General features: G+C 55.2%; 3 protein-coding genes across 3 annotated transcripts; 1 reads left to right on the forward strand and 2 right to left on the reverse strand.

Moving 5' to 3' along the window:
- Window positions 1-2,022: 2,022 nt before the first annotated feature.
- Window positions 2,023-5,340, forward strand: SLC35B2 (solute carrier family 35 member B2; the record flags this gene model as incomplete). The annotated part of the gene is made up of 3 exons (XM_010165486.2): window positions 2,023-2,216; window positions 2,516-2,676; window positions 3,912-5,340. Coding segments are annotated over 3 exons (1,294 nt in total), but the record flags the coding sequence as incomplete, so codon positions are not given.
- Window positions 5,341-7,478: 2,138 nt separating this feature from the next.
- LOC104523033 (heat shock cognate protein HSP 90-beta) lies at window positions 7,479-13,982 on the reverse strand. The gene is given in 18 exon segments (XM_010165487.1): window positions 7,479-7,579; window positions 8,698-9,031; window positions 9,457-9,573; window positions 9,575-9,726; window positions 10,027-10,045; window positions 10,047-10,125; window positions 10,127-10,176; window positions 10,441-10,640; window positions 10,825-10,946; window positions 10,948-10,978; window positions 11,412-11,559; window positions 11,561-11,728; window positions 12,224-12,357; window positions 12,558-12,707; window positions 12,991-13,053; window positions 13,056-13,200; window positions 13,313-13,408; window positions 13,947-13,982. Coding segments are annotated over 18 exon segments (2,145 nt in total).
- Window positions 13,983-15,413: 1,431 nt separating this feature from the next.
- SLC29A1 (solute carrier family 29 member 1 (Augustine blood group)) lies at window positions 15,414-21,305 on the reverse strand. Its single transcript, XM_010165485.1, has 12 exons — window positions 21,221-21,305; window positions 20,617-20,698; window positions 20,169-20,341; window positions 19,814-19,953; window positions 19,471-19,605; window positions 19,209-19,306; window positions 18,761-18,851; window positions 18,541-18,632; window positions 18,288-18,396; window positions 17,925-18,010; window positions 15,992-16,191; window positions 15,414-15,525 (listed from the first exon to the last, which is right to left on the reverse strand). Exons 1-12 carry the CDS (start codon window positions 21,247-21,249, stop codon window positions 15,414-15,416), a joined length of 1,347 nt encoding a protein of 448 aa, XP_010163787.1. The 5' UTR covers window positions 21,250-21,305.
- Between the last annotated feature and the right edge of the window lie 24 nt (window positions 21,306-21,329).

The following is a 21,329-nucleotide window of genomic DNA, read 5'->3' on the forward strand; positions in this document are numbered from 1 at the left end:
CTTCCTACCTGTAACACTGGCGTGCCTGTTCCTTCCCAGCCTCGGCGGGGAGGGCAAGGCCTGCTGCACTGAGTCAGCTCTCGGGGCCGGGGAGTTGCTAGCGCAGGCACAGAGAGAGCCATTGTCCTTCCATAGCCTCCTCTTCACGGTCGCCGTGGGAGAGCAGAGCTGGTTCTTCTCCCGTGGGAGCGCTGAGGGGGCCAGCGAGGTGACAGCAGCCGCAGTCACAGCGAACGGAGCCGGCTGGCTGTCGGTCTCTTGTCAAGTTGAAGGCAGACGTGGCACACGAGTGTAGCAACCGACCCTGCTGTTTATACCTCACTTCTGCAAAAGTGAACGGCATTTCTGCACCTTCTCCCTGGCAAGAGGGCTGCTGTGATCAACCAGGGTTACTTAATACGGGCTGCATGTGGGCAACTTCTGCCCCAGGTGCCTGCAACAAGCCCTGTTCTTGCATTCTGTGCAAACCCCTACAGCCTGCAGTGATGCCCCTGCAGCGGGAGGGAGGACAAGGGTGGAAGTGTCAAACTGCCTGTTCTACAGGGGAGAGCAGGGAGGAATAGGAAACAGGCACAGAAGCCTACCCCCAGCTGCTTGCACTTCTCCCTGGGCTGGGAATTTCTGTGTCCTTTAAGTCACAGAAGGGAGATTTCAGGGTGAAATACAGCCTCAGCTTAGGTCAGGTTGTTGGACTCTGGGGTCCTCACCACAGCAAGAGAGGATAAGAAAAGCCCCTCAGGCCTTTCCCAAGGGGACAAGATGTTGGTGGGGAGGACTTGTTGTTCATTAAGTGGCAGGGGACTTTCTTGCCTTTAAAGCTCTAAGTTTTTAGGTCTCTGAGTTTCATGTGAGGGCTACTAGAGGTCACAGCTATGTTGGGTCCAGGTACACCTCACAGAGCCTAAATTCCTCAGTTGTTTGGGGTGCGGGGCAGCAGCAATTAACATCTCTGTCCCTTTCCATCACAGGAGCCCAAAGCTGCTTCTTGTGCATGTTTACGTAGCCAGCCCCACAGCACCCTCACCTGGCCCCCAAGGCAACCCAGAGGCTTTTTCTAGCGGAGAAACTGAGGCAGGGATAGAGCCTGGACCAAGGAAACCTCCTACCCTGATGCAGCAATCCACAGCTCGCTGTGAGAGAGGAGGATGCAGGCAGCCTCGGGTGTAGGAAGTCTTTGCCAGCTTGCTCATTCTGTTGTGTACCTGGTGCTCTTGTTCTTTGCGTGGCCCCTGAATATCACAGGTTTGCCTCTGAGAGGGAAGGGGCAGTGGGGGGCAGAACTTCTTCAGGGAGTATTAAAGCTGTTTTAAAGCTGGGTAGGTCAGCACCTCGGGCTATAGCTATACCTTATCAGGTAGTCCTAGTAAAACCCCAACCAGACAGCTGGTAGGAAAGTTCCTTCCCAGCCTCGCTCTCTGGCTGTGTCTCGCCAAGTGGGTGAGCCCTGGTGATTTCCTCTGAGCTGTGGGGAATGCCTTGGCACGCTCCCTTCCAGGGCTGCTTGGAAAGGTGGGGGAGGCTGGCAGCCCAAGCCCTCCCCGGCTCTCCTCCACTCACCTGGTGCAGCCAGAGGAGGAAGCTCAGAACAGTTTGCTCTCAGAGGAAGGCCGCTCTGGCCACAGGCATGAAACACGAGCTGCTAGGTAGGAGTCACTTTTTCCATTCAGTGACCTTTTTCCACACAGGAGCTGCGCTAAAGTTTAACTTAAAAAGGTGAGGTGTGAGTAGGGGCGTTGTCAAAACCGGATGGTTACAACAGTGTTCAAATGTTCTCTCCGATCCTGGAAGTCCACGTGTTCCTAAGCCAGAGCAGACACCCTTAAAAGAAGCAAACATAGTTAGTGCAAGTGCTCTTCAACCCTAAAGGGCTTTTCCTACTCCATGTGTTGCCCTCATTGCTGTCGTGGGATCTGGGTGCTGTCTGCTGGTGGGAAGCAGGCTGGGCAGCGGGTGGCAGAGGCATGTGGAGCAGAGCTGGCTGTGTGCCAGTTGCCCACTGCCTGCCACTTTGTCTCTCCACAGAATTAGCCTTCCCCTCGTGCTGGCTTCCCTCCCTACCATGGCTACTGGCGAAGACATCTCCCCTGCCCTGCAGGACTCATGGGGCGACTTCTGGCTCTTCCGTTTCTTTGTTAATGCTGCTGGCTATGCGAGTATTGTGGTGCCAGGATTCCTCCTCATCCAGTACTTCAAGAGAAGGAATTACCTGGAGACAGGTAAGGGCAGGAGCTTCCCTTCCTGTGAGCATCCCACCTCCCTGTGAGCTCTCCACACCCCATTCAGTGCTGACGGGTTCCCCATTCCTCTGACCTGCTTTGTCAGACCAGGAGTGAGCTGCTCGCAGAGCTGCATCCCAGAACTGTCTAGGTGCTACCCTGAAACAAATTTCTCTGAGGCCCCTGTGCCAGCAGATGCAGAGGCTAGTATGGAGGGAGGCTTCACCTCTCAAGCTGGGGTGGCTTGTGATGCCCAGGCTCTGGTTAATTCTGTCTCTACATTCCCTTACACCCTTCAGGCCGAGGCATTTGCTTCCCTGTCATTAAGTCATGCGTGTTTGGCTCTGAGGTGAAGTCTGTACACCAGGAGGATGGCTCCCTGCCACCCCGAGCGGAGCCCACGGAGTCCTCTACAGCCCGACAGGTCTTCAAGCTGCTGTTCTGTGCTGCTGGTCTACAGGTAGGGGCCCTGTGCATGTGTGTGTGGTCATCCCACTCTGGGAGGAAGAGGTGGGCAGTGGGTTTGTGGCCATCAGTTCCTTGAAGACCAGGGAAGTGGTGCTGTCCTTGATTGGGGCAGGGTTGGAGGCTGGGACATAGCCTCTCAACCAGGATAGTCCACCAGGGCTGCTGTGTCACTTCTAAGGGCTGTGGAGGTCTGTTTAGCTGGTGTCATCTGGGTTGGGACCTCCTATCCATCTGATCACAGTCCTCTGCAGCCACGGATAGGAAAAATTCTGTGATTCAGCAGATTGTTAGGGCTGCTCTTAATTCTGGCCCTCATGTCAGAGCAGCAGATATTTTGAGCCCTCTTATCTCTTAGACTGTCCTCTGGGTCACCTTCTGGGCCTGATGCATCCTGCCTTGATGGATTGGATTCAAATACTGGAGAGAAACAGGAATTTTTAATCTTAGTTTCCCTAAGTCTGAGCTACAGCCTGATTGTCATTAGGAAGGGCAGCTTTTTGGGGCTGTGAGAACTAAAAATAGAAATGTGGGCATCGTGATAGAAAAAACCCACACAGCCAGCAGAAGACACCTTCTCTCTGGCCTTTTATCCCAGCCCATTCAGACTTGCTGCAAGGACACCAACAAGTCCTTCGATCTCTTTGTGCCTCAGTTTCCCAAGAGGCGATGTGTAGTGAGAGGAAGTCTGTGTTACTTCTGTGAAGGGCTTGCTATCGTCGCACCAGAAGTAGTGGAGATGATCCCTGGAGGACAATTTTGTCTGCTGGGTTTGAAACTAGAATTTATTGGATGGAACAAGTGGGCTTAGGGAGCTGGAAGTGAAAACCAATGCAGAGTCCACTGGGAAAACTGCCAGGACCTGCTGCAGGGAGCTGGCACCAAAGCCACAGCTGTGTGTTGGTAACGTTCCTTGATCCTGTCCGGCTGGTGCAGCTTAACACGCAACTGCTCTTGTACACCAGGATGTTTTGCTTTGTGGGCTTCTCTCCCCTTGGGGAGGCTGTAAATTGAGCAGGTTTTGTTTGGGATAGGATGTTCCTGGTTGTAACCATGCAGGACAGTGGGTTCCCTCAGACAGGTGGAGTGGGCCCATCTCCCAGTGTCCTGTCATGCAGGGGGTGAGGCAATGCTGGGGCAAGCAAGGATCTCCTGGAGTCTGTGCTTCCATAGTTGCTTACAGCTGCCATTGCAGGTCCTGATTCTCCCTGTGCTCCTCCTGCTTTGCAGGCCTCCTACCTCACATGGGGCGTCCTCCAGGAGCGTGTGATGACGAGAACGTATGGTGCCACTGAAACAGACCCTGGTGAGAAGTTCAAGGACTCCCAGTTCCTAGTGTTCATGAACCGCATCCTGGCCTTCACGGTGGCTGGTCTGTACTGCGCCCTGACCAAGCAGCCACGCCACGGGGCTCCTATGTACAAATACTCCTTTGCCTCCCTCTCCAACATTCTCAGCAGCTGGTGCCAGTATGAGGCACTCAAATACATCAGCTTCCCCACCCAAGTGCTGGCCAAGGCCTCCAAAGTGATCCCTGTGATGATGATGGGCAAGCTGGTGTCACGCAAGAGTTATGAGTACTGGGAGTACCTGACTGCTGCCCTCATCTCCGTGGGAGTCAGCATGTTCCTGCTCTCCAGTGCTCCCAACAGGCATGTGTCCACTGTCACCACCTTCTCAGGCGTAGTCCTCTTGGCCGGCTACGTAATCTTTGACAGCTTCACCTCCAACTGGCAGGATGCCCTCTTCACCTACAAGATGTCTCCTGTGCAGATGATGTTTGGCGTCAATGTCTTCTCCTGCCTTTTCACGGTGGGCTCGCTCTTGGAGCAGGGTGCCTTGCTGGAGTCGTTACGCTTCATGGCCCGCCACTCAGAGTTCACAGCCCACGCTGTGCTGCTCTCGGTGTGCTCTGCCTTTGGCCAGCTCTTCATCTTCTACACCATCAACCAGTTTGGAGCAGCCGTCTTCACCATCATCATGACACTCCGCCAGGCCTTTGCCATCCTCCTCTCCTGCCTCATCTATGGGCACACTGTCACTGTTGTGGGTGGGCTAGGCGTAGCTGTCGTCTTTGTGGCCCTCTTCCTCCGCGTCTACGCCCGCAGCCGCATGAAGAAGCGCAGTAAGAAGCTCCCGCCGGGCGAGACGCCTGTACAGAAGGTCTAAGGAGCTGGGGCCATGGCATTTTAAGCCATGCCTGCTTGTCCTGCCTCTACTCGGGGGTACTTGCTTGATTTCTCAGAACTCGCTGAGGAGCAGGGTGGGGTATGGATAAGCTGGACTAGTGACTCACTTTTCCACCTGCTTTTCCTGGGAAAGGAGCTGGAACAAGCCCAGAAAATGCTCTGGGCTGCCACAGCTCCAAACCTTTCCATTTGCCTTAATAGGTCAAAGACTTCCAGCCAAGGCACGGGCTTGGGGGCTCGAATCCTGGGGGAAAACCAGCGTGGGGCTGGTGGTACTCCTGCCCCACTTCTACCTTGTGGCTTCTCTCCAAAGTCACTGATGAACAAGGGAGCTCTTTTCCCTGGCACCGTCTTGCCTCTGGCTAACGCTCCCCCATTTCTGTTACTACTACAGAGCTCAGCAGGAGGAAGGGGCAAGCAAAACACTAGCTTCCTTTTTGAAACATCTCCACGTGAGGCAAGTCCCAAGCTGAGCCAGTCCCAAGGGGGTGAGCTCTCAGCCCCCCTGCAAGGAGGTGCTCCAGGTAGGACAGGCACAGCTGAGGGAAGGACTGGCAGCCTGTCCTACCCCAGGCCTGGCATCTGCTCTGGGAGGGCACTCTGCAGTGAAAGTCAGCACCTCCTAGTTTGGTTTTATCAGTTCTCTCCCCCTGCTCCGAGACACTTTTCCTTGCTGCCCTCAGCCTGGACTGATTTTTATGCAGAGACTGAGGCTGGCCGGTACGGTTCCCAAGGCTTGCTGAGCTCTAGGTTGCTTTTTGGTCACATCTGCTGCTGTTACAGGCCAAAGGCTGTACTGCCCAGGAGCCCCAGCATTGCCTTGGGGTGTCTCAGTGCCACGGTTTCTGGGCTTTGTAGTTGCCATTCAGAAAAGCACAAATAGCCCCTCTTCTTCCTGCCAACTGGAGGCGTAGGCCCTGGCTTTCCTGGGGCCTGGCCAGAGCCCCACTGATCCAGGAGGGCTGAGAGATGGGGCAGAGCCCACTTGCGGTGCCTTGTTCCTGGTCCACAGGCAGCAGGGGATGGAGCAAGTGGGCACCTGCTCCCCAGGCAGCAGGAGACAGAGGAGTGGAAGCTGCTTTCCCCCCACAAGCCTGGGTTTTACTGGTTAACCCTTTTCTCCTCAACACAACCTGACTGACAAACCAGCAGGTTTTGGTACTTTTGAAAGGCAACTTTTTCTCTTTTTATTTTATTAAATTAAAAATATGCTGCATATAGTGCCCTGGGGTTACATGTTCTTTTAATTATTTTATTTTTTCCCCTGCGTACCTGGAGGTTGCATGTGTGCACTTCCTGTGCCCTTAGTCTCTCTGGGGCAGCAAAGATGTCTTTTCTAACACAGGTGCCTCTGCCTTTGCCAAGGCAGGTACCAGCCAAGGTTGGGCCCATAGCTGAGACATGAGACACAAGACCCTTGCACACACAACTGGGAGGCACAGCCAGGTTTGGGCTGCTGTTTATGCTGGTGGGCAAGTGGAGGAGCTGTTAGCCTGGTTTTGGTTTGGCTCCTGGGTTCCCTGTGTGGTGCAGCACCCGTGGGTGTAGCTACAGCCTGCATAGCTAGAGAGAGAGAGTGCAGGGGCCTGATGAGCACCTACAGCCAGGGCCACCAGTGCTGTAGCCAGGCCCTGGAGGGGAGCCCATCCTGTATGGGCTGCATCTGCACTAACACCAGCTCCACAGCAGAGCCAGGGGAGGCTTGGTGTGGGGACCATACATCCAGCTGGTACATACAGGAGGCCTGCTAAAAAACCTTCCCTGTAGGACTGTGCGGTCTCATCCTGTTGAGGTCTGGGATCGGAGACAGGACCTTGGCATAACAGGCTAGAGAAAGGGGAGACTCAGGTGAGGGCTACCAGAGAAACAGAGGAGACAGCTAGGGACAGGAACTGCTTATCACAGTGCTGAGTTAGCTGGGACAGCAGGGTTAGCAGAGCTGGTGCTGAGCACAGCCCCGGCTTCAGAGCACTTGGCACTCCAGCAGTTTTACCTGTGCTCCTGTCCTAGCTCTGAGCTCTTGAAAGTGCCTGTGCAGCCTCAGCCCTCCATCCTGCCCCTACAAATTCCCTCAAATGTCTGCCCCCCACCATCTGCTGATAGACTAAAATGGAATGGATTTTTTTTTCCTTTGGTTAAAAAAAAAATAGGTTGCCTGCCAGGGTGGGAGTGGGATCCCGTTCCTAATTTAAATGTAGAGTTACAGAAAAAATTAGCAACAAAACCCACCCAAAACCATTCCAACTTAAAAAGAATAATTGACTTTACTGATTTGTTATTTAGCAAAACCTTCCTATCCAGAGAGAAATCTTACTTTTAAACAGCGTTTTTCTCCTGTCTCAGGGAAAGAAACCCACCCTGAAGGCATTCGCTGGCTCAGCTCCAGCACTGCCCTCGCAGCCTGCACCCAAACATCAGCCACACTTGCAGCGCGGTGCCCACGGTGCCTCGGTCTGCAGCGAGGGACTCCAGCAGGCTCTGCCTCCTCCTCCCTCCCTCCTTGTTGAAGATGGGTGCTGGCTAAAGCCCACTCCATTTTGTGATTGTGGCTGCTGGCAAGCAGCCAGCAAGAGAACTTGATGCTGGTGTCACTTCCATGACAAATCCCCTAGGCCACTGTGGCCAAGGGTGACAAATCCTGCTTGTAGAGCATGAGCTGGCTGTAAGGGGCAGATGAATCAGAGGTGATGCCCCAGGCCTCTCTGTCATCTGGGACAGAGGCAAAAGCCAGGGGGTAGCACTCCTGAGCTGTCACTGCACCCCCTGCACTACAAGGGAACAGGCAGATGGCTGCTGCCACAGCTCCTGCCCACAGGGATGCTCAGCTCAGACCAGGCAGCAGCAGTGCAGGCTCAGGTCCTGGCACAGCTTGCCCAGCTGACACAGGCAGATTGAAAAGGTTTGTTCCCAGGCTGCAGGGCAGGCACTGCTCTGGGTGGAGAGCAGCTGCTCAGCTGGAGGTGACACCACCCCTGCCTCCTGCTCACTTCATGGTGGCTGGGCAAGGAAGGGGTAGAGATCAGCTGCCTGATACCCTCAGGCACTGGCTGAGACCCCTTCCTCTGTATGGTAGCCATGAAACACAAGGGACCTCTCCATGTAAACCACATTCTTTGAAACTTTTAAGTCCAGTTAGAACAAAACAACAGAAAAAGAATCAAAACTAACCAAGCCAACTGAAATACAATGTCCTACCCTGGAGGTTCAGGGAGGCAGCAGCTCAGAAGAAGGGCTCTCCCACCCCAGTGGAACAAGCGCAGCGTTTGATGCCTACTGGGAACATGGGAGACCCCATGGCAGAGAGAGAGAGAGGAAGCCTGATGCCTCCCAGAGGTACAGCCTCTCCCAGAGGTGGGAGAGGGTGGCTCCTGCCCACAGCCTGAGGGACAAGGCTATTGGCATCCGGTAGTTATGCCAAGCCACAGTACCTCCGGATTTACATTTTTACCTAAATAGCCAATCTGAAGAAAAAGGTTGGGTGCAAGCACAAGCTGTTCCACCAGATGGGTCACATCACCCATGACAGACTTTTGACATTCACTCAGAAGAAATAAAAAGCCTCAGCTTGTCATCTGAGCAACCTGGTGGTGGCTCCTGGCCTTGTGGAGGACAAGACAGTCCACTCAAAGCCCTGAGCCCTCCCAAAGTACCTTGTTCCAGGTTTCCACTTGCCTGTAGCCACCTTATGTACACAGCCAGTTCTGCACATCACTCCAACACAGCTCACTTACCAGCCTCCCCCTGCTGCAAGACAGTTCCACACTAGCCTGACCAGCCAACCTGCTTTCAGGACCTGCTCCAGGCTGAGAAGCTGCGTGGACACCTACCAAGCCGCAGTTTGATCATCCTGTAGATGTGGTTGGAGTGGGTCTGTGGATCTGCTAGGGAGAAACCTGAGGACAGCAGAGCAGTCTCGAAGAGCAGCACCACCAGTTCCTTGACAGCTTTGTCATTCTTGGCAGCATCAGCCTTCTGGCGGAGGGTTTCCACAACTGGGTGGTCAGGTTTGATCTCCAGGTGCTTCTTGGCCATCGTATAGCCCATGATAGAGTTGTCCCACAGCGCCTGAGCCTTCATGATGTGCTCTGTGTTGGCTGTCCAGCCATAGGTGCTGGTGACAGTGCAGCAGGGAGATGAGACCAACCCGTTTGAGATAGTTACCTACCAATGTAGCCAAGGGTTATCTGAGCAAGGTCTCCATGCACCCTGGTCTGGGCCCAGCCACAGCACATGTGATACCCCACATCTTTGCCCCAGCTTCACTTGGGTAGACCCCAAAGCAAGCAGAGATCCTCCAAGCAGCTCCAGGACTGCTACACAGACTAGTTTGGGCAGCTCAGTCAGCAGCTTCAGCACCCACTGCATGTTTCCTGCACTTACCCTCTCCCATCAGTGTACGTATTTGGGTCAGTGCCCCTCAGCTGCAGCCTCACTGCTTAGAGCAAGATGGTGCAAGCTGGGACCTCCAGTCTCTTTTAGCAGCTCCTTTGCAGGAGATGATGAGAGGCATGCCTTGAGCTGGGGCCCTTGCCTGCATCATGGAGGGCCCAGCCCTCCCCCCTGCAGCCCAGGGCTGAACTCCCTGCCCAGCTCACCTTCTCGTACAGGATCTCCTTCATGAGTTTGCAGAGGGTCTTGAACTTGGCCTTGCTCTCCTCCATCTTCTTTTTCTCCTCCTCATCCTCAGGCAGCTCCAACCACTGTATAAGTGACTGATACCAGGGTCTTGCCACAAAACTCCTTGAGCTGCTGCAGACAGTGCTCATCAGTGGGCTCCATCATGTACACAGCCTCAAAGCCACACATCTGCACAGGCTCCACAAAGGCTGAGTTGGCAACCTGCTCCTTGCTCTCCTCTATGTTTGCGGAGGGTAGAAATGAGATGTCACCAAGATGAAAGAGCTGGTTAGAGCAGGACAAACAGCAGCAGCCATTCGGAACCCCTAGCATCAGACTGGCTGCACCCAGGGCTCGAGGCCTGGTGGTCTTTCCCCAGCCCCCAGGGACAGGCTGTGATTCAGCAAGGAGGACCTGCTGAAGGCAGCAGGACCTACCTGGAAAAAAATGCTTAATTACTTAATTAATTAATTAAGTGAGGGCTGGTAGGCAGGTAACCTGCCTCCACCTCTCCAGGGCACGGAGGAACGCTGGCTCACCTGTGATGTAGTAGCTCATCCCTCTTCTGGGTCTCCTTCATATGGGACATGTACTCTGAAAGCGAAGTCACCTCATCCCCTGACTGGGACGTGTGGTAACAGCAGCTCCGAAAGGCCCCTTCGGTTGGTGGACTCCTGGTGGATGCCCAGCTGGGGGCAGAAGAGATGCATGAAGCCTCCAGGATGGGACTTGCATGCACTTGGCCACCCCCGAGGCACGGCCATCTCCGTCCCTGATCATTTGAGTGTTGGGCCTAGGGCAGCCAGAGGGACCAGCTGCCCCCAAAGGTTCTCCAGGGCACTTGTGAGACCTCCTCTGTCCTAACATCCATACAGAGAAGGCAGGGCACAGAGACAAGATTGCTCTTCAGGCAGATGGGTCACTGGCCCCTCCCTCCTCCAGGTGCCAGGTGCCCAGCTCATCTCCAGATTCTAGGAAAAGGCCTCATAAAATTTCTTGTAGTTCTCTTTGTCCTCTGCCAGGTCAGAGTAGAGCACCAAGCATTTCTTCACAATGTTTTTGCGAATCAGCTTGAGGATCTTGCTCTGCTGGAGCATCTCATGAGAGATGTTCAGAGGCAGGTCCTCCAAGTCCACAACACTCTGGATGAAGTCTGAGTAGGGGAGAAGAAAAGAGTCAGGTTAAGAGCTCTGAGCTTCACCACAGGAGGAAAAGTGCTAAGGCACTTACTGCTGTGCCCCTACACCAGCTAGTGCCTCATCCAGCTGCTTTGTACTGGGAGTGGTACCACAGGCCATGGGGGTCCCAGCTCTGCACTGGGGGGCTGAGGCGGGGGCTCCTTCTTAGGTACTCAGGGATGAGCTCGTCACAGCTGTCCATGATGAAGACATGCCTCACCTACAGCTTAAGGTTCTTCTTCTTGTTCCTAAAGAGGTCAAAAGGGGCGTGGCGTAGGATTGAACCCCAGCTGTGCTTTCATGGAAAAGTGCTGCGGTGCCAGGAAGGTGCTGGAGTGCTCCCCTCCTACCTTCTTCCCTTCTGCTTCCCCCAGGACCCGCTGTGGGCAGGCTGAACTGCTGTTCCTCAGCACTAAGGCTGGCAGGGGGGCACAGCAGTGTCCAGCATCCCAGCAGACTGCAGTTCCCCCTCCTCAGCCCCACTGCCCCCTACGTGCCAGGGGTCTCTTGCATCCAGCAGGCCTGGACGGACATGTCATGCTTCTCTGAGGCCCACCTCCCTCCTGTCCTGCTTCTAGGCTGGCACTAACCAACCTCTCCACCTGCACGGGAGTCACAGCGCAGGCGGAGGCAGCACCAAGCAGCCCAGGAGCCCTCATGTCCCACTGAGGCACAACCATGTGGTGGCTCCCTGGAAAGGGGACCTCTGCCTCTCTCTGGAAGCCAGCATGGCCCAGCTCCCATCCTAACAGCCAGGTGGTTCTCCAAGTTGTTGGTGAGGCTTTTGTAGAACTCCCCATACTCCTGTTGGGTGATGTCATCAGGGTTGTGGGTCCAAATAGGCTTGGTCTTGTTTAGCTCCCCCTGGTCAATATATTTCTCCTTGATTTTTCTAGGTCTTTTTCTTCTTGCCTTTGTCTCCCTCCTCCTCATTGTCATCAGAGCCCACATCTTTGATGTTGGGTTTCTCCTCATCTTCAGATGCTGACTCTTCTTCTTCATTCTCACCTTTCTCCTCGTCTGCCTCATCATCACTGATCTCTTTCTCAGGCTCCTTCTCCAGCTATGGAGAAAGGGACAAGCAAGAGTCAGGTTTAGCCCCAAGCAACTGTTAGCAGGAATCCATTTGCTCCAGATTTGAGAAATAGGTGTCTTCCGAGGCCCAACAAATGCAACATCTGGAGCCAAGGCTTCTCCTGAAATCAGCCTTCAGAGTTCCTCCACAACTCCTGCAACCAAAAGCTGTGTCTGAGAAGATGAGACATGGGGCAGGAAACTCTCCTCTCTCCATGGCTGGTTTAGATGACCTCCAGCTGCACAGGTTAAAGGTCCAAAGCATGGCTGGATACCCACCGCCTTCATCTCCAGTACATACCCAGCCTCAAATCACTTCTGACCACAGAAGCTGGGAGCACCACTGCTCAATACCCAGCAGTCAGGACCTATGGATGGGGAGACAAGAGACCGTACTCTGCCCTTTTCTGGGCTCCTGCTCCCAACACCACCCACCTCTGCCTCCAGCCTTTTAGTGGGTCCCCACGGTCCTTCCCTTATGTACACAGGGTGTGATGGGGTAGACAATGCACTGGGAGTGCTTCTTCACCACCTCTTTGGCACGCCGATCTTCCAAGTGCTCTGTGTGGTCCTCCTTCAAATACAGGATCACTTTGGTGCCCCAACCAATGGGCTCACCTGTGGTGTGGGGAGAGAGCAGCATTTCAGGGCATAGTGTTAAAGGGCAGAGAGCAAGTTGGACCAGCTCCTTGAGCCTAAGCACTACTTGATACCCAGCATTAACCAGCGTGACTGACAATGCAGCACAGCTCTAGGAAGCACCAGGAGAAGAAGTGCTTCTAGCAAAGAAATCCCCTTTTTTTTGGTACAATACCTACCATGGTTAGTTCAGACAGTGAAGGAACCCCCAGCTGATGACTCCCAAGCATACTGCTCATCATCATTGTGTTTGGTAATGACAACAACCTTCTCAGACACTAGATAGGCAGAATAGGAATCCACACCAAACTGCCCAATCATGGAGACATCTGCACCAGCCTGTGAAAGCAGACTGATAGATCAGTGAAGACACAGGAGATGCCTGCAACTGATTCACAGCAGCAAAGAACTGGGTCAGCATGCAGAGAAAATGAGGCAAGTGTCAACAAGCAGCCAGCTCTACCCTCAGCTCCTCCCTGCTGCTGGCAAGGTACAGAAGCAAGTTCAGGTAGGACAACAGCCCCCACAGCAAAAAGAGGAGCAGGGCTGGAGTTATACCCTGGTAAGAGCCTGTAGCCCAGGCCCTGGGGAATCCATGTGGCCAAAGGCAACCCTTCTGCAGGGCTTCCATGAAGGCTTTGGTACCAGATTTGGCAATAGTACCCAGGTTGTTATGAGGTCCGCTTTTGTCATCCCAATGCCAGTGTCCACCAGGGTGAACGTGTGGTCCTGGGGGTTGGGGACTATGTCAGTCCTGAGGTCCTTACTGCTGTCCAGCTTTGAGGGATCAGTCAGGATCTCAGAGAGGATCTTATCCAGCGCCTAGGGGAGAGGGTGATGCTCACCACTGCCTCCCTTCTCAACAGCCTCCCTGCTCACCTTCTTCCCCAGCACAGCCTCTCCCTGAGCTCCCCAGCAGAGGAACGAGACCCACAGGGCAAGTGGGGCCTGGGCTCATGTCAGAGGTGTTGGAGATGAGCTTCTTCAGGAAGATCTCCTTGTTGGAGTAGAAGGTGTTGAGTGTGAGGGACTGGCCAAAGAGCTACAGCTGCCCTGTCTACCCTGTCTGCAGCCTCTATGGGTCGGTCCCACTGATGCTTCCTGCCTCAGGCACCATGGTAGATCGGTGTGGGGCCCATCAGCGTTGCTGTTTAACAGCAGCAGCCATGGTGGAGGTGGGCATGCAACCTCAGCTCCACACTGCTGCCGGGTCTGCTCCTGGCCAGGGACTATTTCCTGGCAGCAGAGGAGCACCATCTCCAGTGGGGAGCATCCTCATCACGTGGAGCTGGAGCTGACTGGCGAAGGAAGCCAGGAGTGGGATGAGGGGACCTGGGCCCTACAGCTTTTGGCCGGGGAGGTTAAGGAGGCAATGGCTGTGAATGCTGTTCACGGGCAGAGGTGGTGTGTGGGCTGGTGTAGTTCCCCACCCAGGAGCAGGAGGTGGCACTCCAGCTGCTCCCACAAGGAAAAGCACAAGGAAGGCTCCCAGCTGTGTGCCACAGGTCACTGCACCCCAAAATGTGCAGGCACGTCCCCTTACCAGAGGCTCTGAGGGCAGCACCCACGCTGGCCCGTAGCGGAGAGCCGCTGGACCTCTCCATGCGGGGAATGCACACGCTACTTCACTGCCTGATGCCGGCTACAAGGGACCCCAGGGATGCCCAGGAAATTTACTCTGGAGAAAAGAAGGCTGAGGGGAGACCTTATCGCTCTCTACAACTACCTGAAAGGAGGTTGTAGCAAGGTGGGTCACAGCCTCTTCTCCCAAGTAACAAGTGATAGGACAAGAAGAAATGGCCTCAAATTGTGCCAGTGGAGGTTTAGATTGGATATTAGGAAAAATTTCTTCACTGAAAGGGTTGTCAAGCATTGGAACAGGCTGCCCAGGGAAGCAGTAGAGTCACCATCCCTGGAGGTATGTGTAGATGTGGTGCTTAGGGACATGGTTTAGAGGTAGACTTGGCAGTGCTACGTTTATGGCTGCACTCTGATCATAAAGGTCTTTTCCAACCACAACAATTCTGTGATTATAGAAATTCTGGTGCCAGCTCCCTTCGGCCCTTGCCCCTTCGCAGCCCTCTCCCCTGTGGTGATGGAGACACACACACATACACCCCAAGGGGCATTTCAATCTTTTTATAGAAAATGGCAACTGTACAGACACATTTACACAGACAAGGGATGGGAAAGCCAAGGGAGAGGTGAGGCCTCCCCCCTCCAGCACAGGCAGGAAGGGAAGGCAGCCTGGGTGGGAAGGAAGTTGCCACCTCTCCTCTTGCAGCCCATGATGGGACCTCCTGTCACACAACCAGGAGGCAGAAAGAAAACTGCAAAAATCACCAAGAAAAAAAAAAAAAAAAGGTAAGTAGGGAACAAAGGCAAGGAGAAGGTGGAGTGTGGAGACCCCCTCCTCCCTCAGCCTAGCCACGGGGTTGGCTCTTTATGTGAGTGGGACACAGACGTCTATGTCCCTGGGATGCTGCTGCACAGGCAGATGTATGCCTAGCAGAGAGCAGGGATGGTGAGGCTGGCTGGGGCTCTCCTCCCTATTTGCGAGTCTCACCAGCAGGAGAAGTGGTGTGGGATGTTTCCAGGCCCCCTGGAAGGAGAGGAGAGGAGAGCAAGTCCCTAGGTACTTTGGGAACAAGGGCAAGAGAGGGAATAACACTGGATACCAGCCTTCAACTCTGTCAGAGAGGAAGAGGCTGAGAATGGCTTTTGGCCTGGAGCTGGGGAAATTACGCAGCGTGGGAGGCAACTGGACCTCTGTGAGATCCCGGGGGTCTTACACACACACAGCATGGGGAAGGAGAAGGCACGTAGGCCTGAAGGCATCACACAGCCAAGTGTGGCAGGAGCCAGGCCAACCCTGCAGGAGTGGAACCGTCCCTGGGTGCAACGTCTGCCATGGCAGTGCGATTTGGCAGGGGCAGGCATGAGGTGTTATCTCCCCACGGCGCCAAGGTGTCCAGGGCCTCGGAGGAGGATGTGGAGCCGTCTCTCGGTGTCCCTGCACCCTCCAGGTGTCTCTGCTAGATGAGAATTCGGAAAAGGAAGGAGATGGCAGCTCCTAGGGCCAATCCCAGGGACAGGAAAAAGGTCATGATGGCTCCAGCTGTCTCTGCTTCGTGAGCAAGCACTTTCCTAGGGGAGAAACAGGTGTCAGACCCGTCCTCGGGGATGCATGCCCCATGCCCTGCCCTAAGGTCAACAGAGGGATGGGAAGAGGCCACAGAGAAGCCAGAAGCTGTGCTCCTCTGCAGCAGAGGACTAGCAAGAGCAAATACACCTTGGCTCCAAGAGCCTGCCTCCACATCACGGGCTCATTGAGAAAGAAAAAGCCAAATCCGTGCTGTGTCCAGCCCCTTCCCTAGCATGGCAGGTGGGGGAAATGGACAGCCCAAACAATAGCTTCCTCTAGGATATGGAGGCACAAGGCTGGGAGATGGGACACGGAGGCTGTCTTCCCCAAGGTGGTGTGTCAGTTCTCCTCTGTGCCTGCATCCCCTTCTCCAGATGCCAGAGCTGGGCAGAGCCAGATTCCAGTCATGCTGCGGCTGGCATCGGTGCATTAACCATTAACCCTCCCCTGTCCCCAGCTCTTACTCACTTGGGCCCAAAGCACATGCAAAGGCTGGCCAGGTAGCCGTTGGAGATGGAGAAGAAGATCATGAAGATGATGTACCAGGCGTCATGAGAGAATACGACAGGCAGGTAGTCACGGGGCTGCACGTTGCACAGCATGAAAAGAGGGATAAAGATGACACGGAGGGCCACCATCACTGGCAGGAGGCAGCTGTCCTTCCCGGGCTGGGAGAAAAACACAGGTCACTGAGCAGCTGAGAAGTGAACGTTCCCCAGCTCTTGGCATGCCAGCAGGGGCTATACAGAAGCTGGCTGTCCCTACTGCACCGGGGCTGCAGAGGAGCCACAGAGAGGGCAAAGTTGCCGAGAGACTTTCTCTGCTGGAACAAATCTCAGCATCACCACTTGCTATGGGAAGGAGCTCCTGCTAGGTCTGACTACTGCCCTGAAGTCCGACCCCAACCAACTCGGAGAGCCAAAATACTGAGCTGGGCTTGTGAGCAACTGCTAAGCCCTTGTTGGAAACAACAAGCAGGCAGGAGAGCCTCGTGCACGCTCACGCAACAACCTCCTCCTGCAGTGAACCGCCACGCAGGACAAGGCTAGCTGAGGTAAATCCCCTCTGGCAACTCAGGGCCTGCACACTGGGCTTTAACCAGCTCTTCAGCCTCCTACGCCATCCCCCAGCCAAGCGGGGGAGATCCAGCAATGTGGGAAAGGGATTATGCTGGGGCTGTTTTGGACAGTGCTGAGAAAGGCACAGACCAAATTAAGGTCTCCTCAGATCCCAGCAAGGTCCCTGGATGTGTGAGGCTGGGGTGAAGGAGGCGCCATCCTCCTGTGCTGTCCCTGCAGTTGGGACCAGGGGATGCCCCTGGTACAAGATGCGCCTGGCTCTGTCTGGGGTCCCCTCAGTGATGCCAGGTTGCAGATGACAGGGCTCACTGGTCTGGGGTCAGGAGGGACCCACAGCTGCCTCAGGAGCTGCCTGGGCTGGCATAGCCATGGGATGCCTCGTGAACACGGGGGGAAGCTGAGGTGAGGCCAGCTGCCGTGTCTGTGGGCAAGCTGGCAAGACCAGCAGCCTCCCCTGCCCGAGGAGGAGCAAAGGAGCAAGCGGGGCCCCAACCAGGGAAATGAGGCCCAAACCACACACAGTCAGACTTTCCACACGGCCTTGTTTTGGAAACGTCTCTTGCTGGGTCATCCCAATGCGGAGGCTGCGGCCAGGACACCAGGCAACACGGCTTGTGGCCAAGGCTGAGGGCAGCCAGCAGCGATGGCTGGGGGAAAAGCAGCTCCAGGCCATGGGGAAGCCAGGCCTGGACAGACCCCATGGTGCGTGGTGCTGAGGAGCTTCTCTAAACAAACAGCCTGAACAATGCAGGGGGAAACGGCGCTTGGGGGGTGGGTGAACGGCAGGAAGAGACACAGACAGGACAGCCCCCTTTCTTGCCCACCCCCATCACAGCTCCCATCACTCAGCCCCAGCAGCTCTGAGCCAGGTAGGGGAGACGAGAGCAAGAGGATGCAGCAGGGGACAGCTCTGTGATGTGGCGTGGCTGTGCCCTGCTGCCAGGACAAGGTTCTTAAAGCAGCTGTGTCCTGTGCGGAGGCCAGAGGTTTTATTTTGGGCTGCCCTGCCTTTCACCCTCATTCCCTGCCACCGTCCTGCCTGGCTGTTTGCATAGCTGGAGTGAAGCTTTGTTTACAAAGAGGCTGAAATGGAGGAGGCAGCTTCACCCAAGCCAGGCTGAAAGAAGAGTGGGAGGAAGACACGACAACACTGTGGTTCTCAGCTCTGGCCCATAAATCTCTGCTTAGGACTCAAAGCCAGTGCAGGAGTCAGCTCTGCACCTCCTTCCTCCAAGCCATGGATGGCAGCCCCAGTGACAGCCACGGCTGAGGGGCCTGGGGATGAGAAGTGCCTGGGCATTTGCTCCTTGCCCCATGTTTACCCATGTGAAGAGGGCAGTGAGACTCCGTCCAGTCCAGTCGAAGACATTAAAGAGCAGGAAGCAGGAGACAGGGAGGAAGTAGAGACCTGCAAAGGGGTAGAAGGTCACTGATGAGCCCAGGGTACCCCAGGACCTCCTGCCGATTGCACGGTGACCATCTTTCAGGCCTGGGTCTTTCTTGTTTCCCACTTAGGTCTGGAATGCTCTCCCAGCCGGGCTGGTGTCCGCATACAAACCATCATGCATAATGGTCTCCTCTTCCCCTCACGCACCCCTTCTACTTCAAGCCCCACTTTCTTTCCTCCCATTTACCTTGTTCCTAGTTTCCTCCTACCCCCACCGCATGCCCACCACCATACTTACCCCATCTGTTTCCCTCTCCAAGGACAGTGGACACCTTAGCAGTGATGGAAGGAAAGACGCCAATGGTGACAGTGAAGACGAAGCAGACAGACACAGCCATGACCCAGAGCTAGGCAAATGAAAGAAAGAGGCTGGTACCAAACACAAGGCAGGAGGCCAGTGCAGGGCTGGTCTCCTCTCCCCATGCTCTCCTACACCTGTGCCCATCCCCTGATATGAGGGGCAGGGCAGGGGTTGCTGGCAGCTCACAGACCTTCTTAAAAATAGCGACAACCGAGGGCTTCTCATCAGGGTTGTGGATAGGGATGATCTTTGAGTTATTCTGCTCCATCCCATTGGGCTCATCTGCAGGGAGAGACACAAGTAGGGCACAGCAGACCCCAGAAAGCTGGGATCTAATTTAGTCCTTCTGTCTCATTCTTCCTCTCAGCTCTTCCTCTTTTTCCTTCCTCTTCCTCCTCTCAGCCCCTCACCTTTCTTAATCAAGTCTCTCTTGGTCTCCAGTTCTGCATTGTACACACGGTACTCTGTCTTGTCCTTCATGGAGTAGTATCGGAAGAAATCCTACAGAGAGACAGCCACAAAGAACTCATTCACACATGAGGAAAGAAGGCTGCCAGGGGCTGTGTGGTAATAGCAGATATGTGCAAATGCAATATGGGCCAAGCATTCCTCCCACTTATGTCCAAAACTTGGGCTTTCCTGCTCACTCAGGGGCTCATTTCCATGGTACTCTGAAGATAGTGGGGTATCTGAGGTGGGAAGCATTCCACAGAGGACAGGCGAGAGCTTGCCCTGATCCAGGAGGTGGAGGCTGGCAGGAACCGAGGCTGGGGTGCTAGTGGGCCATGGTCTTTGTGCTGTGATGTGCCAAGGTCCCACATCCCCAAACCCTACCCAACAAGGACAACAGAGTCTCACCATGCGAGGCAGAAGCATGTAGGAGAAGATTGCCAGCAAGATCGCCACACAGGCCGTGGTGAAGTAACCGATGAAGCTCTCAGGTTGCTGGGCACCAACTGGGAGCACAGAAAGGGAGGAGACTGGGGGGAAAGGAAGATGACCAAGGCTGAGAGGAGTGAGGCCCTGCTGCCATCCCCCACCCAACCGTGCAGTGTGAGTGACCCCAGCAGATCCTGTTGACAGCAATGCTCTGGGAAGGCCCAGTGCAGGGATTACTCACTGGCAATATTGAAGATCATCGCCAAAGCAGCAAAGGTGCCCGCCAAGCCCTGCCCACTCATGATGGGAGCTGTGTAGCTGGCAGGCAGGAGCCCTGCCAGCCCAAACAGGCTGCTCTGGAGGATGGCGCCGAAGGCTGTGAAGGGGAAAGATAAGCAGAAATGAGAAACCAAAGGCAAGGACGCACTCCACCTCTGTGGGGAGCCAAGGCCCCTGCCCTGCGAGACAAGGCAGGTTCCCCTCCTCCTTGGTTCTCCCACAGTGAGGTTCATGCTCTTCTCCCAGAGAGATCAGTCATAGCCATGGGGCTGTGCCCCTTTCCTTCCCCCCGCTGCCTCACGCACAGTTGATGAAGATGATGCTGATCATGGTAAAGATGAAGAAGGGAAGAGGCTCCATGGGGACCTTCACCATGATTGCAGTGACTAAAAACACCATCCCGATGGCCATCAGGCTGCCCAAGATGCGGATCTGCTGGGAAATCCTGCAAGAGAGGGTCTCAATGAGGCTGCAGCCTGTGAGGCTGGGGCCAAGCTCTCCCACGGGGATCCCAGCCAAGCCCCAGCACAGGAGACTGATGTTTTGCCTTTGACTTGACTGAACGGGCTGTGGTTGGCTTGGCTCAGTGCTGGGGCAGAACGGGCCAGGGCTGGACAGCCCTATGGGGGCTGGTGGGGGAAAGGACAAGGCAAGGCTCACCGCTGGTGGATGAAGGAGTTGAGGCAGGTGAAGATGAGGAGGGGCACCATGGAGCAGAGAGTCATGAAGTTGTCAAACATGGACTGCAGGTAGGAGAGGGGCGAGGCAGCCCCACCAGTCTTGTTCCCTAAGTGGCTCATCTCCTCCGAGTCCACAAGGCGGTTGATGAAATACTGTGGGAAGGAGCGTGGTGAGGCTGAGGTGCTGCAAGGCCTCCCCCCCAGCACACTCAGGCCACCCTTATCCCCCCTCCAGCCCCATGCCCAGCCCAGGGCTTTTCCTGCCACCTCAGTGTCATTTGTCCCACCCAGGTCACCCACGCTTCTGTCTCCTGCATGCAAATGCAGGGGTTCTATGCCGTTCCATATTGCCACAGCTACAACATGGTCCCTAGAGGTGACACGGGGCAATTAAGTGTCATGGGCAGCAGTGGGAGGGAAGCCCTTACCTCCCTGGCATTCATGAAGAAATTCCATGGCAGCAGTGTTCCCAGGCCGAGGATGAAGAAGATCAGCCAGACAGCCTTGTACCTGCAGAAGGAACAGAGTGGTTTGGAGCAGGAGTCTGTGCAGGGCAGAGAACAAGGCATCCCTTCTGACTGTCCCCAGCCCTGCAGCCAGAGGCACCAGGAGCAGGAGGGAGGACATAATTTCTTGCTCTGTCCCAGCCCTTGCCCCACAGCCCCTGCTAGCCTGGGCTGCTGGAGGAGATGTGGTGCTGCAGAGAGGCTGTGGGAGACCCTCCCAGGGGCGTACGAAGGTGGGGGGAGACTGGCTGCTCCTTGGCACGTGGCACCCAGACACATGCACAGTGGTCACTGCCAGAGCTGGTGGGAGTCACGCTCCCCAGGCGTGTCCCAGCACCAGAGACTGTTTACAGCCCATTTGCTGTGGAAAAGCTGATGGAGAGAGCAGCTCAGGAGGGAAGGCACAGCTCAGTAGCCCAGTGAGCATGCAGGAGAGGGAGTCCCTCAGATGCTGAGTCCATCTGTCCTCCCTCACCTCCTGATATCCTGGATGTGCCCCCAGGCCCACACCGGAGCCTGGCATTACCTATCTTGGGGCCCGTCTCTTGCTGTCATCTTGCACGGCAAGGGTCAGCACAGGTCCCAGCAAGTCTCGTGGCTGCTCTCCGTCTGGAAAGCAAACAGAGGATTTTATG

This window comes from Antrostomus carolinensis, unplaced genomic scaffold, assembly GCF_000700745.2.
Source record: "Antrostomus carolinensis isolate BGI_N321 unplaced genomic scaffold, ASM70074v2 scaffold23673, whole genome shotgun sequence".
Lineage (NCBI taxonomy): Eukaryota > Metazoa > Chordata > Aves > Caprimulgiformes > Caprimulgidae > Antrostomus > Antrostomus carolinensis.

Bases quoted from the DNA above. Each gene is read 5' to 3' on its own strand.
- SLC29A1 (XM_010165485.1), bottom strand. From the start codon at position 21,249: ATGACAGCAAGAGACGGGCCCCAAGATAG. The intron at 20,699-21,220 runs GTAATGCCAGGC...TTCCTTCTGCAG, and splicing joins AGAGACGGGCCCCAAGATAG to GTACAAGGCTGTCTGGCTGA. The intron at 18,011-18,287 runs GTAAGTATGGTG...ACCCCTTTGCAG, and splicing joins TGGAGAGGGAAACAGATGGG to GTCTCTACTTCCTCCCTGTC.